The following is a 15,965-nucleotide window of genomic DNA, read 5'->3' on the forward strand; positions in this document are numbered from 1 at the left end:
TACATCAAAAAATGGAATGAAACTCATTCCATTTATTCATAACCCAAATTTGTTATGGAATGATTTTCTTTGTATTTTATCTCTCTTTGTTTTGGAATTGATTAGTGTTCCATTCTCTTCATGTCAACGGTGAATTTTTTTTTGGAATTAATGGAATAAGTCATTCTACATCATTTCATTCCAAAAATCGACATTCCAGTTGCAACCATAGAGTAACACACACAATATATAAATATTATAACCGATATAATATAAACCCCTGTTCGGGAACGCGCTAGGCCCTAGTCGGGCGGTCGGGTTGGGCCTAGCGCCCAAGAGACGGGACGCTACTGACCAAACGAAACATAAGCTCCTTCAACTAAACCAAATTAATTTGGCAATAAAAATTGTGTGGAAGTATCAGGAAGTTTATCTGCCAATAAAAACATAAACCATAATCAAACACATAACAATCCTCGGAAACAGTATCAGGAAGTTTAATCTGCCAATAAATTTGAAATAGTGCCGTAGACTGCTAGTTGCAATTCATTATATATCCACATTCGATTTCTATTCTGTTTGAATATATCGTCTTTTCATTAGGTTCGGTTCTACACTGATCACACATATTCTATGGTCTTCTTATTTTTTTTTTTTGACATATATTCTAAGGGCCTTTAACATTCTCTAATCAGCTATTGTGATTTGAAACCATAAAGTAGTGGAAATACAATTATTTAACCTTTTACTTATCTTTTTCATAATCCATATATATGCATCTTTGTGTTTGATCAACAACTTAATTTCCAACGTTTTATATGCAACTAACGTCCAAATTGTTTGATGTCATGGATTCAACAACTTAGTTTTCTACCTTTATATTATTCTATATATCATGTATAAAAGTTCCCTATTCTATATAAAGCTGTTTCGCTTCATTCTTACGGAGTAATGAAAAATCTAATCATAATTTTATCCTCCTGTACAAAAGTTATTGCAGATCTACAGCTCTCCAAGTGGTATATTCTCCGTTCAAATTTGTCTATAATATGTTTAGATTTATCAAAAGTTATCATCAAAACCTAACGCCTGAAATAGGTAAGTGCATTGGTGTACTGTAACTAAACTTTTTCTATATGAGAATATATATAGGATCGAAAATATATGAGAACTATATCATTTTTCTTGTCATTAACCATGTGTGATGTAATGATATCGCTTGTGCTTTACTCGCTCACCACGGCCTAGCTTTATGGAATATAAATGCTCCATGCAAATATATATTTATTTTGCAATTGTATACTTTTTTTTATTAAAGGATTTTTTTTAATTTATAATTGTATACAAATTATAAAATCTTCAGTGTCTTCCCTCTGAATTTGAGATCGACCATTTGTTAACGCGGACGCTTGCTTTTTGTGCCTACAAATATGAAATAAACGTCGAAACAACTGCATGAGAAGAGATGCATTGAATAAACCATATACGTGAATCAAAGCAATAAAAATTGAACTACCTCTTTTTCCCAGTCACATCTCATAACAATAAAAATCAATATCAATGTCTGCATCGCGGTTCCTCCGAATATCATACCAGTCCAAATGCCCTATAACATAAAATCACAATAGATGTTTTATATAGAGAGAAATTAGCCTTCAAATCTAGAGTTTATTAAAAAAAAGCTGGCGTTTACCTTGACACCAGACTTAAAAATCCATCCCATGACAAATCCAAGTGGAAGACCGATGAAATAATAGCATCCCAAATTTATATATGCCACGAATGATTGCCAACCCGAACCAATCGCAACACCTAATCCAAAATCAAAAGTCACTTCGGTTTATTATGGAATGACAAACAAATTAATTTTGTTTCGTAGCATACCAGAAAGAACCGGTTGGACACTGTTAAGAAGAATAGTAAAGGCTAAAAGGATAGAGAGATCAGTGACTGCTTTTATGACGGTTTCACTCGAAGAGAAGATCCAACCGATTTGATCATGAAGAAATACTACAAGAACCGAAAATATTAAACCAATAATCAACGATTCTATCACTGATATGATCATTGCAAATCTTGCTCTTCTTCCATTGCCTGCTCCTAATTCATTTGCCACTCGTACGCTACAAAACAAGTTTTATCGTATAAAGTAATTATATATAATGCATGGTTAGTTATTATTATAGCAAGATAAAAAAAAAGGTTTCTAGATAATGAATAGTATATACCCTGTCCCGGCGAGGAAAGCAAGTGGAATCATCATCTCCAGTCCATTTATTGACATGCTGCCCATGAACATTGTACAAATAGTTAAGAAATATGACACGTTTCATATTTACTATTTAGTATATTAACCGTAATATATATCTAACGTACCATATAGACAAAGAGTCGACGGCAATTTTTGCATCTTTCAGATTTCCAGTCATCAGTATTAAAATCTTATAGTACCAATTTTCCAAGCTGTCTCAATTAAAAAAACTCTACCGTGGGTAAGAAGTTTTGTTCCAATTGTAAAATCAAAAAAAAAAAAAGCGACGCAAGTTTCAAAGAATAGTACCAAAGCATAATACCAGAGTAGGCAGAGAGCTTAGCAAATTCCCAAAGCCCGGTGAAAGCTTCGATGGAGAAACCAGTCCAAGTGAGTGGACAACCGCCACAAGTAGCGTAAGTAAATAAGATGAAGACATTGAGACACCAAGCCACGTTAACAGTAGCCATGGTCCCTATGACTCCAAGTTTAAGACCGTATACAAAAAGCCAGCACACGAATATGTGAACTACAAGTGCCACTCCAGCCAAAATTGCAATCACCTGGTGTTAATGTTAGTCAAGAGAGATATTAACTTATATATACAAACACCATTTGAGAATCAAAATATCAAGAAATATTAACACTTAACTACCAAACACTATTTAGGCCAAAAACGTTACATATTTATATATGTACCATATTCTTAAGCTGGCATTGGAGGAACCGGTTGAGAGGGAAGAAGAAGGCAAATGCGAAATGGATAGGAATAACCCAAAGGGCTACAGTACCGGAGAGCTCAGCTATGTCATCAGGCTGGCCAAAGTACTTAAGAATCGGAGTAGCAAAGAAGTACATAGGGAGTAGTAAGATGGAACATAAGAAGAGAACAATCCAAGATCGCTGCAAATACACTCCTAACATGTCATATTTTTTAGCTCCAAATGCTTGACCACACAATGTTTCCAACGCACTCGCCATTCCAAGCTGCATATAAAGCATATAGATGGTTTCTACATTTATAAGTTGAGGTTCATAAATCATAATATAAGCCAAAAATGGTTATTATGTGTGTGTATACTAGGAGGCCGAAGTTGAAGCCGACGATGACGTTGCTGACGATGGAGATGGCGGCGAGTTCAAGCTCGCCGAGGTGGCCGGCAAAGGCCTGAGTGATGAAAAGGATCAAGTAGGTTGTGATTCTTGTGAATATGGCTGGTCCAACGATACGCCATAGCTTCTTCGTCTCTCCCACTATATCTCCGTCTTCCTCCGCTTCATCATGCTGATCCCTTAGCAGAGGAATCCTCGCCTCCCCTACACCTTCTGCTTCTTCGTCTCTCTCTCCCATGGCCAGTATTCTGGATATTTTTCTCTGGTTCTAATAAATTCTAAATACATAAAATAAAAGAGTAGATAAGTGATGTGTGTAGAGAGTAATAACACACACGTAATATGTACATTTTTTATATCCCAGAGGCTTGTGTGGAAAAACAGAATATTTTGCTGTTTAAGAAGACATCAGCAGTTACCATCCAATCTCATAATTCAAAACGCACTAGAAAGAAGCTTTCGAAGGAACAACCACTATGAGTCAATTATTTAAACATTTTCGTCTTATAATCGTCTTTCATTTTAACGCCAATGTATATCATATCCTTGACTTTTATCAACAACTCTATATATTTCCCTCATTGTATATGCCATGTACGTCCACACTGGCTGTTGTCACATCTAACAACTCCTTTTCTTCATCTTGAATTTATTCGACTTGTAATTTAGAATTTATGATTTTATAAAGAGCCGAGCCACTTGACACGTTTATAAACTAATTGTTGTAAAACAATTGCCAATTTAAATCATTTAACCATGGGAGATGAAATGATACTGCTTGTGCTTTACTCGCAAACCACGATCTAGCTTTATAGAATTTTTATAAAATTTCCGTAAAAGAAGATTACAACTCCGTTCCATCTAAAGGAAGTTTAAAATTACATTAACTAAGCTAGAAACGTAAAAACTAAGCTAAACAAGTCTTAAGAGCACCTCCGGTGGGGATTCTACCCATTGGAATTCTAAATATGAATATGTGTCTATGTATATATTGTTTATATGTATGTAGTTGTGGTGTCCACCTTTGGATAGAGGTTCTATACTCTTTAGTGGACCCCACAACTACATACATATATACAATATATACATACACACAGTGCCGATTCGTACTTTTTTGGCGCCTAAAGCGGATTATAAAAATGTTGCCCTTTTATCGGATTATAAAAATGTTGCTCTTTTATCCTAACTAAAATTTACCATATTATAATTATAAAATTATAATCAGTAAATATTACTCCTTAAAACTTAGGTAATTTTAAACAAAACCAATAAATAAAAAATCATCAAAACATTTTTTGCAGCTCATCTTCTCTGTTTTCATTTTCTATTTTCAGTTCACTTGGTTGATATCTACAACTATTTTTCGTCGCATTTTCTACAAATCTAAAGAAACAAAAAAGAACAAAAAGTATAATTTATAGATAGAGCAAAACATATAGTAATATATGCTAACATCAACTCTACAATTTTTATGTTTTCACAAAGTTTCAGAAAACGTTAAACCCCTATGATAGATTTTAGTTTTGTGAATTTAAAAAGTCCTTAACAATATTACAAAAACTAGAAAAAGGCTTGCATGAAATTCCTATAGAACTATTCTGACAAAGATCAGTTACTATGAAAAGTGGAACATGAGCAATTGGTAATTAAAATTAATTGTTTTATAATATCTCTTATCCATACATATTCTACCAAACCGAAAGAATGAAAAAAAAATGGAGAAAGTAAATACGAATTTTTAATAAAATAAAAGAAATCAAATCATCTGTATTCTATACATAATAAAAGAATTAGGGTTTTTGGAGCATGAACCCAAATCATCTGTGTATCTTTAGTTGTTGTTATTTTTGAAAAAATAAAAAAAAGTTATTATTATTATCAAAAAGAAGGGAGGTGAAGATCGAACTTGTTACCTGTATGTTAAAAAGGGAAGCTTACAGACACTAAACTAAAGTGTAACATACAAGATTTGGCGCCCCTAAAACATATATTGTTTATGGCGCCCGGAGCCCTAGCTTTATGGGTTTTAACCCAGGGTCGGCTCCGTACACACATATTCATATTTAGAACTTTAATGGGTAGAACCGGAGGTGCTCTAAGAGCTCGACCATTTCTTAACTCGCACATTTGCTTTTTGTGCCTACAATTATGAAATAAACGAGGAAACAGTTGCATGAAATTAAAGACATACATGAAAATAAACCATGTACATGATTACGTGAACCAGCAAGAATAAATAAACATAATTACCTCTTTTTCCCAGTCACATCTCATAACAACAAAAATCAATATCAATGTCTGAATCGTGGTTCCTCCGAATATCAGACCCAAATGGCAAATGCCCTATAACATAAAACATACAAATACCAACAGAAATTAACTTTCAAATATTGAGATTATAAGAATAAAAGTTGGCGTTTACCTTAACAGTACACTTGAAAATCCAACCCATTACAAATCCAAGTGGAAGGCCGATGAAATAATAGCATCCCAAATTTATATATGCCACGAGTGATTGCCAACCCGAATCAATTGCAACATGTATATATCTCACCAACCATGCCATATTGCCTTTGTGTAGATTTCGGTTTACAAAAGGGAAAATTCAATAAAAATAATCCAACTAAATTTTGTTAAGCTTTTTAATACTCAAATTTTTTTCTCTATCCACTTTAATACCCCAACTAATTATTTTGTCCATTTTAATATACAAAATTTTAAATTTGTGCCCATTTTAATACTCAAACTTTGTTTCTTTTAATCAAAAATGTTAATAAGTTTCAAACGAAAATTTTAAAAATATCCAAAATTTAAGAAAAATCTTTAAAAATCCCAATTTTAATTTTGACTTACAGGAAATAAAGTAAATAAATTATGGAGAAAATTTTAAATTTAGAAAGATTTAATTTTGAAGCAAAAATAAATAAATTTATTTTCTATTTCCAAAAAAAAAACTAAATTTGATATTTAAAACGTAAAAACATTATTACACAAATTTAAGACTATCCACAATTTAATTACTTTTATTTATACAACTTAAAATAAAACTAGAATTTTTAAGATTGTTTTGTGAATTTTAGAGATTTTTTAAAATTTCGTTTGAAACTTATTAACCTTTTTGATTAAAATAAACAAAATTTGAGTATTAAAATGGGCACAATTTTAAAATTTTGTGTATTAAAATGGGCAAAATAATTAGTTGGGGTAGGGATAGCAAAAAAAAAATTGGATATTAAAAAGCTTGATAAAATTTAGTTGAGGTATTTTTATGGAATTTTCCTTTTACAAAATTCTGATCGGGATACTATATATATATATATCGATTATCTGATTTTTACAAATTCAGTTTATTAATCATACAAGATACTTTTAATATTTATCGGGTGGATACGTTCTTCAATTTATATAATCAACCATTTTTAAGACCCATCAGGTGCATTACGCGCCTGCAGTGTTTTAACACTAGAAACTATTATATCAAATGAGTGAATGACATATATAGTAACTCTTTAAATGAAAGAGAGGTAAGAAACAAAAGGCATGACAGAATATATCAACTTTGGAAACATACAGTATCAGGAAGTTTTTTTTTTTGCCAACAGTTTTTTTGATTGATATCCTTGATAAAATACATATGATTGAAATACTAATTCCGGCAGAACACGTGACAATCCCCACCAAACCCAAAAGAGGAAGCACAAGCCCAAGAGACGGCACGCTGCGCAACATAAACCATATACTAAACTTCTTCAACTAAACCAAATTATCTGGAAGTATCAGGAAGATTTTTTTTTTTTTTTTTAAAAAAATTATTCATTCATGTTTCTTTTTTTCCAGTACCTTTACAACATAAAAAAAAAGAAAAAAAAAAGAGAAAGAACATGAAAAAAAGATACAAGAAAGAAGAGCAAACAACCCGTGTGAAGCAGACAATATGATGAAGGACCTGGCTAGTGAAACTGGAAGTTTTCAAACCAAAGAGATAGATATGTTGTTGTTCTTATGTGTGTCGAAGCTGTTGTGGTAACTAAATGGGTAGTGGACCATCTCTCTCTGTCCAAACCCAGAAGTCTTGCCCTTATTTGAAGTTGGATTTCCTTTATAACAACTTAAGATGGTTTGCTTGATGAAGTATGCAATTTGAAATTTCGCTCTTTCCATAGAAAATAAATTGTCGCTTGGAAGATTAGGAGAACAAGAGGCTTCAGTTCTTTACTGACTACCGAGGACCTCAACCAAGCCTCCACACCTTCAAAGGTATTTGGTGGGTTCAGACTTGATTGGTGGAAGAAGGAATTCCACACTTCTCTAGAAAAGCAACAGTCAAAAAACAAATGATTCCTGGTTTCATTCTCATCACCACACATCATACAATCTGGTGAAACCTGAATGCCCCATGTGCTGAGGCGATCTCTGGTGGCCAAGCGATCTCTAAACGTAAGCCAAGCAATAAAAGCATGCTTTGGAATTTTCTGTTTGAACCAAACCAAGGAAAACCAAGGCACATGGGTTTCAATAGGTTTTAGAAAATTCCAGACTTTAGAGGCAGAAAAAATATTCGGTGGGTCATGAGGGGAGTTGCGGCCCTGTTGGTCCCGTTAAATGCAGAAGAGAACCCATCCCAGTCCAATCATCCAACCAGAAGAGTGCATTTCGGCCAGACATAACGGTACAAGTAATAAATTATCTTGCTGTGTCCCTATAAGCCATCAGACTCTTCCAAATCCAACTCTTCCAAATCCAACTTCCAAGATTTGTGAAATCATCAACCAAAACAATCGCTCTCCTATAATGTGCTTAGCAATCCAAGCAACCCATAGAGAATCATTACCAGCAAATAGAAGCCAAATTAGTTTTAATCCATATACCATATTTTGATCTCTTAAACGCCTTAGCCCTAAGCCTCCGACTTCTTTTGAAGTACACACAGACACCCAAGAAACCTTCGCCCCCTAGCTGAACTTGGTGCCCCTGTCCACAGAAAAGCATTACAGATTTGTTCCAAAGAGTCAAGACACGCCTTAGGAAGCGGGAACACAGATCCCCAGAAGTTTATAATGTTGTAGATGACTGAATTAAGCAGTTGCAGCCGCCCCGCGAAAGATAACCTCCTAGCCGACCAAGAGGAAACCCAGAGCTTTATTCTATCAATTAAGGGCTGATAATCTTGCTTCTTTAACTTGTGTGGAGATAGCAGGAGACCCGGTTAACGAACTGGTAGACTGCCACAGACACCCCCAAAATCTGATGCTAGAGTAGTAAACGCAGACTCATCTCCATCTACAAAAACACAAGTCTTCCTAATGTTTATAGCAAGTCCTGATTTAGACTGAAAGTCCCTCATGACCTGTAAAGTATCAGGAAGTTTATCTGCCAATAAAAACATAACCCACAATCAAACACATAACAATCCCCGGAAACAGTATCAGGAAGTTTAATCTGCCAATAAATTTGAAATAGTGCTTTAGACTGCTACTTGCAATTCATTATAGTCCACATTCCATTTCTATTTTGTTTGTTGCATATATATCGTCTTTTCATTAGGTTCGGTTCTACACTAATCACACATGTTCTATGGTCTTCTTAATTCTTTTTTTTTTCACATATATTCTATGGTCTTTTAGACCATGATTAACCTGGGGTTCTTAGAGTGGGGTTTTTAGCGAAAGTTAAGAAACTGTTTCTTAACTTTTAACTAAAAAAAGCTAAGAACCGGTTCTTAAAGCTAAAAACCCCATCTTCAGAACCCCGAGTTAATCATGCTCTTAACATTCTCTAATCAGCTATTGTGATTTGAAACCATAAAGTAGTGGAAATACGATTAATTAAACTTTTACTTATCTTTTTCATAATCCATGCATCTTTGTGTTTGATCAACAACTTAATTTCCAACATTTTAAATGCAACTAACGTCCACATTGCTTTATGTCATGGATTCAACAATTTAGTTTTCTACCTTTATATCATGTATAAAAGTTCCCTTCTATATAAAGCTGTTTCGCTTCATTCTTACGAAGTAATGAAAAATCTAATCATAATTTTATCCTCCTGTAAAAAAGTCATTGTAGGTCTACAGCTCTCCAAGTGGTTTTACAAATCATCATATTCTCCGTTCAAACTTCTCTATAAAATATTTAGATTTATCAAAATTTTCATCAAAACCTAACGCCTAAAATAGGTACGTACATTGGTGTACTGTAACTAAACTTTTTTCTATATGAGCATATATGATTGAAAATATATGAGAAATATATCATATTTCTATCTTGTCATTAACCATGTGATGTAATGATATCGCATGTGCTTTACTCGCTCACCACGGCCTAGCTTTATAGAATATAAACTAGATTATAATCCGCGCTTAAAAATGTGGGATTACTATTTTTATTTATACAAAATTTATCTAATATATAATTTTATACATACTTTAAATGTTTTCTTAGATGGACTACATTTTTTTTTAATTTGAAGAGAACTTGTAAGTGTTATACATGTATTCTATTTTAAAAGTGTCACTTTCGATTTATTATATTTGGAAAGATTTATCCTCCCGATCTTATATTTGTGAACATGAAATAAAGCTTTATTTTGAGAAGCCAAATATATTCATTGTCAGGGCTTGTGAAAAGTAATTTATTATACAAACTGTAAAAACATATTTATCATAAAAATAAAATTATGTTCTAATCCGTGTACAGTGGGTACTCATAATTTAATAAATATTATAATATTGATTTAATATTATAATAGTATAATGTATTGTATTGATTTGTAATATTTTTTTATAAATAATATATATATATATATATATATTTATATTTCTTATAATTATATAATTAGATTAAAATTATATAAATGTAACTGAATGATAATCTAACATAATGATTAATTTATTTAACATGTCATGTATCATTTCGAGTGGACATCAACTTAGTCAATTATGTAGGTTTCTTGAATGTAGAAAATATATAAAAACTGAAAAATTGTAATTAATATATAGAAAAAATAAAAAGATAAAATATATGTTTGTCTGTATCATTTAACTTAATATCACGTATGATAGTATTTTTACTGGATTGATTTGACTGTAATAGTTGATCTCATGTGTAGACAATTTTAGGAAAATGTATACAGTATATTAATTCTTCAACATTGCATATCTCAATGAGCAAACTTACTAAAAACGAATAAAGTTTAAATCCAATTGGCAACTCAAATTAAAAGCTACCATTCTTAACATACTTTTGTGCACACCAAAACGCTTTTAAAAAAAATGGAATATCCCTACAATCTTGCAATTCTTATAATAATTCTACTTATTATTTATGCCTACAATATCTATTATTTGTAATTTGGTTAATTTAGGAACGATTTTGATGCTGAAATATTGGCAAGATTAATAACAGATAATGATTGTCCAAATTAATAGAGTTGAGTATATTTATACTTAGATTGATAAAACTCAATTTGAATGGGTCCAAAACTTAATGACAACTTTTCTATAGTAGATAAAATAGGACTCTATTGCAATAGAGTAAACTAGATCTCGATCCGTGCAACCGCGCAGATTTTTGTTTTCATTTATTTTTATATAAATATTTTGGTTTCAATTCTAAATTGATATATATTATAATATATGTGTCTATAAATTTTTAAAACATAATAAGTTTACGGTATATTTTTATTGAATAGATTATTTTAAACTTTCACATGTATTTGTATCTTCTTCTATATATATATTTTCGGATTATTATTTCATTATTAAAATCATAAATATATATATAAAGATTAGTAAAATATTGTTTTATGTCATATTCAAAGATATTGTAACATTTCACAAATTTAGAAAGTTTATAAAAAATTAAACTTTTCGCTTCATAGATTTATATTATGGAGTAAATAATTAAACATTTATTTTTTGTTTAATTTTTAAAATTAACTATATAGTTTAAAATTTGTTTTCATTGGTTTAAAGTAGTAAAGATTAATCATTGTTAGATAATATGATTTTTTGTTATTTTATAAAAAAATCTTTAGAGTTTTAAAAGTTGACATCAACAAATATTTAAATATTTAACATATGGAGGTATAATATTACAACATTAAATTATATCTATTTAATTTATACTATCTATAAATCCAATGAATCATTTATTCTTTAAATCCAATTATTAATAGCCCAATAAAAATTTCTGGTAGACCCAAAATTTAAATAATGAGATTAGAGATTAAATGTAACGTGACTTTCAAAAAATAGGTCCATTAGCTCAATTTTTAAAAAATCACACATGAAACAATGCTGTAACTTCTGCTTTAATATATAAGATGCTCCATGCAGATATATATTTATTTTACAATTGTATTATTTTTTTGATAAAGGAATACAAATTATAAAATCTTCAGTGTCTTCCCTCGGAATTTGAGATCGACCATTTGTTAACGCGCACGCTTGCTTTTTGTGCCTACAAATATGAAATAAACGTCCAAACAATTGCATGAGAAGAGATGCATAAATAGACCATACACGTGAATCAAAGCAATAAAAATCGAATTACCTCTTTCTCCCAGTCACATCTCATAACAATAAAAATCAACATCAATGTCTGCATCGCGGTTCCTCCGAATATCATACCAGCCCAAATGCCCTATAACATAAAACAATAGATGTTTTATATAGAGAGAAATTGGCCTTCAAATCTAGAGTTTATTGAAAAAACTGGCGTTTACCTTGACACCAGACGTGAAAATCCATCCCATGACAAATCCAAGTGGAAGACCGATTAAATAATAGCATCCCAAATTTATATATGCCACGAATGATTGCCAACCCGAACCAATCGCAACACCTAATCAAAAATCAAAAGTCACTTCGGTTTATTATGAATGAAAACAAATTAATTTTGTTTTGTAGCGTACCAGAAAGAACCGGTTGGACACTGTTAAGAAGAATTGTAAAGGCTAAAAGGATAGAGAGATCAGTGACTGCTTTTATGACAATTTCACTTGAAGAGAAGATCCAACCGATTTGATACTGAAGAAATACTATAAGCACCGAAAATATTAAACCGATGATTAACGATTCTGTCACTGATATGATCACTGCAAATCTTGCTCTTCTTCCATTGCCTGCTCCTAATTCATTCGCAACTCGTACGCTACCAAAAAAGGTATATCATATATATAAAGTGGTCATATATATCTATAATGCATGGCCAGATAATCAATAGTATAAGGCGAACAAAACAAAACATCGAGAGAGATTGGTCATGACCTGTCGCGGCGAGGAAAGCAAGTGGAATCATCATCTCCAATCCATTAATCGCCATGCTGCCCATGGACATTGTACTTGTGAAAAAATGGTTAAGAAATATGGATCCTCATTTCACATAAAAATTAGGATCCTGATTTATTAAAACACACATAGTTTAGGGTCTTAATTTTTATATTTACAATAGTATAACTATTTTTTTGTAAAAAGCATTATTCCAGCACAAGGCCTACATAATATAAGAGCCGGGCCTGGATATTAACTATATAGTATATCAACCCTAATATATATCTAACGTACCATATAGACAGAGAGTCAACAGCGATTTTTGCATCTTTCAGATTTCCAGTCATCAGAATTAAAATCTTATAATACCAACTCTCCAAGCTGTCTCGATAAACAAAAAAATCTACCGTAAGAAGTTGTGTTTCAATTGCAAAACCAAACAAAAAAATGCGAAACAATCTAATGAATAGTACCAAAGCATGACCCCGGAGGAGGCAGAGAGCTTAGCAAATTCCCAAAGCCCGGTAAAAGCTTCAATGGAGAAACCAGTCCAAGTGAGTGGACAACCGCCACAAGTGGCGTAAGTAAATAAGATGAAGACGTTGAGCCACCATGACACATTAACAGTAGCCATGGTCCCTATCATGACTCCAAGTTTAAGACCGTATACAAAAAGCCAGCACACAAATATGTGAACTACAAGTGCCACTCCAGCCGAAATCGCAATCACCTGGTGTTAATGTTAGTCAGAGAGATATTAACTTATATAGGCTAATTAAAATGTTACATATATATATATATACTCCATCCGCTCCGGAAAAATAAAATTTCTAAACCTTTTTCTTATTCTACAGGATTAGTTTTCCATCTTTTCAGGTGATATTAATAAATTGTAACTTTTTAAAAAGTATTTATTGAAAATATTTAAATTAAATATTATAGGTTGATAATTTTAAAAAGTACATAGTAAAAATAAATATATATTTTTTTCTAAATATTTATTATACTTTTAATATGTGTGAAACTTAGAAATTCATATTTTCAAAGAGAAAGGAAGTACCATATTCTTAAGCTGGCATTGGAGGAACCGGTTGAGAGGGAAAAAGAAAGTAAATGACAAATGGACAGGAATAACCCAAACCGCCACTGTACCGGAGAGCTCAGCGACGTCGTCAGGCTGTCCTTAGTACTTAAGAATCGGAGTTGCAAAGAAGTACATAGGGAGTAGCAAGATGGACCACAAAAAGAGAACAATCCAAGATCGTTGCAAATACACTCCTAGCATGTCATATTTTTTCGCTCCAAACGCTTGACCGCATAGCGTTTCCAACGCACTCGCCATTCCAAGCTGCTTATAAAACATAGTTACAAGTCAAAGAAAAAAAATACAAGCCAAAAATGTTTTATGCGTGTGTATACGAGGAGGCCGAAGTTGAAGCCGACGATGACGTTGCTGATGATGGAGATGGCGGCGAGTTCGAGCTCGCCGAGGTGGCCGGCAAAGGCCTGAGTGATAACAAGGATCAAGTAGGTTGTGATTCTGGTGAATATGGCTGGTCCAACGATACGCCAGAGCTTCCTCGTCTCCACCATTATATCTCCGTCGTCCTCCACTTCATGTTGATCCTTTAGTAGAGGAATCATCGCCATCCCTACACCTTCTGCTTCGTCGTCTCTCTCTCCCATTGCCTATCTTCTGAAAAAATCTAAGTTGAATAAAAAAGAGTAGATGAGAGTAGATCAATACGGTGCTCTGTAATACACGAGGCCTCCATTTGATATAATAAATACATGCAATCAGTGAGATGAAAATGCTTATAATAAAATGTGGAAAAGAAGAGTAGAGATGTAAAAAGTTAAAAAAAAAATTATTCTTCTGTTAATTTTGGGTTCTATTGAAATGCTGATTTTAAAAATATTCTCATTCCTTTAGTGTATATGTTAAAAATATCTATCTATACTATTATTTAAGAAGTGAATTTGTTTATTTGTCATATTCTCCACTATTTTATGCTAAGTCATTAAACAATTTTAATTTTAATTTGACTAATTAAAGTTTAAATATCTTTTCTAAATAAATTATATAATTCATTATTTAACTTATTACAAACTAATATTATAAAAATTATCTCAAAAATAAATGAAAAAGTTTTTTGAAAAAAGAAAAGATAATTCCATGTATTTATTTTGTGTTAATCTACATCTTTATTTATTATTTATTAACTTTTATAATTATTATTACATACACACATATAATAATTATATTTATCATTATACTAAAAGACCGATAGACCAACTTTGAGCCACAAGGATTACATTGAATTGTATGAACTGAATTTTAACACCATATTAACTTAGTTTGATTTCTATCTTAAAATTAATCGGTGATAAATGAATTTGTTTATTTTTTTATATAAAATTTAAAGTAATTTCGACTTATTTTGAGAAACTTTGTCTCTAGTGAAAACTACCAATATGGATGCTTTAAAAAGGCATCCAATCTCGTTATTCAAAACGCACTAGCTATAAACGCTCAAGTGATTCACTATGAGTCAATTACTTAAAACATTTATTCTTATAATATTTAATTTTAACTCTAATGTGTACCATATCCTTGACTTATATAAACAACTCAATTTCCCTCGTTTTATATGCCATGCGAGTACACACTGGCCCTTGTGACGGATCTATCTAACAACTCCTTTTTATCTTGATTTTTATTCGTCTTTAACTAAGAGTTTATGATTCAGTACAGAGTAGGTCACTTCACGTTTATAAATAAATTGTTGCAAAACCAGAGAAGAATAAAGGAGACGTGAGCATGCATATTTCTCACCAACTACACCATTGCTTAGGTTTCGGTTTACAAACTACAAACCGGATAATAGCAGCATAAAAACACAATGATCCAATATCGCTGCAAATACACTACCAACATGTTCCCTAATTATTTCTGGGCCCAACCGTATAATGTTTGTTGTAAAAATCTAAATTTTGGTGTAAACGTATAATGTTTATAATGCACTTGCCATACATCAAACTCAAACCATATAATAATATAATCCTGAAATTGAATTAATAGTTGAAGCCTAGTCTGAGGTTGTTGATAATTGAAATGACTGCTAGTTCGAGAAAATGTAGCTGACAGAATTAACAAGAATCAGACTTAGCAAAGACAAGATATTGCAGGGTTTATTGCAGGGTTCTTGCGAATGATTTCTTAGCGTAATATCAGAACCGTTTCTTAACTTTAACTAAAAAAAATTAAAAATCGTCTCTTAAAACTTTTATTTAAGAACCGGTTTTTAGTTTTTCTTACTTAAAAGTTAAGTGACGGTTGTTATATTA

At 31.9% G+C, this 15,965-nt stretch overlaps 1 protein-coding gene and 1 pseudogene across 1 annotated transcript; both read right to left on the bottom strand.

The window, feature by feature from the left end:
• Positions 1-1,243: 1,243 nt before the first annotated feature.
• On the bottom strand, positions 1,244-3,663 carry LOC106332040 (protein TRANSPARENT TESTA 12-like). Its single transcript, XM_013770496.1, has 9 exons — positions 3,312-3,663; positions 2,930-3,217; positions 2,540-2,793; positions 2,356-2,442; positions 2,208-2,264; positions 1,864-2,102; positions 1,673-1,791; positions 1,496-1,585; positions 1,244-1,401 (listed from the first exon to the last, which is right to left on the bottom strand). The coding sequence occupies exons 1-9, from the start codon at positions 3,579-3,581 to the stop codon at positions 1,339-1,341; spliced, it is 1,467 nt and encodes a 488-aa protein (XP_013625950.1). The 5' UTR covers positions 3,582-3,663; the 3' UTR covers positions 1,244-1,338.
• Positions 3,664-11,742: 8,079 nt separating this feature from the next.
• Positions 11,743-14,310, bottom strand: LOC106333590 (annotated as a pseudogene).
• Between the last annotated feature and the right edge of the window lie 1,655 nt (positions 14,311-15,965).

Source organism: Brassica oleracea, chromosome C3 (assembly GCF_000695525.1).
Source record: "Brassica oleracea var. oleracea cultivar TO1000 chromosome C3, BOL, whole genome shotgun sequence".
Lineage (NCBI taxonomy): Eukaryota > Viridiplantae > Streptophyta > Magnoliopsida > Brassicales > Brassicaceae > Brassica > Brassica oleracea.

Coding starts and splice junctions, on each gene's coding strand:
- LOC106332040 (XM_013770496.1), bottom strand. CDS start 3,581: ATGGGAGAGAGAGACGAAGAAGCAGAAGGTGTAGGGGAGGCGAGGATT. Junction 2,443..2,539: donor TACTCTGGTATTATGCTTTG/GTACTATTCTTT, acceptor TAATTGAGACAG/CTTGGAAAATTGGTACTATA. Junction 1,792..1,863: donor TGTCCAACCGGTTCTTTCTG/GTATGCTACGAA, acceptor ATTTTGGATTAG/GTGTTGCGATTGGTTCGGGT.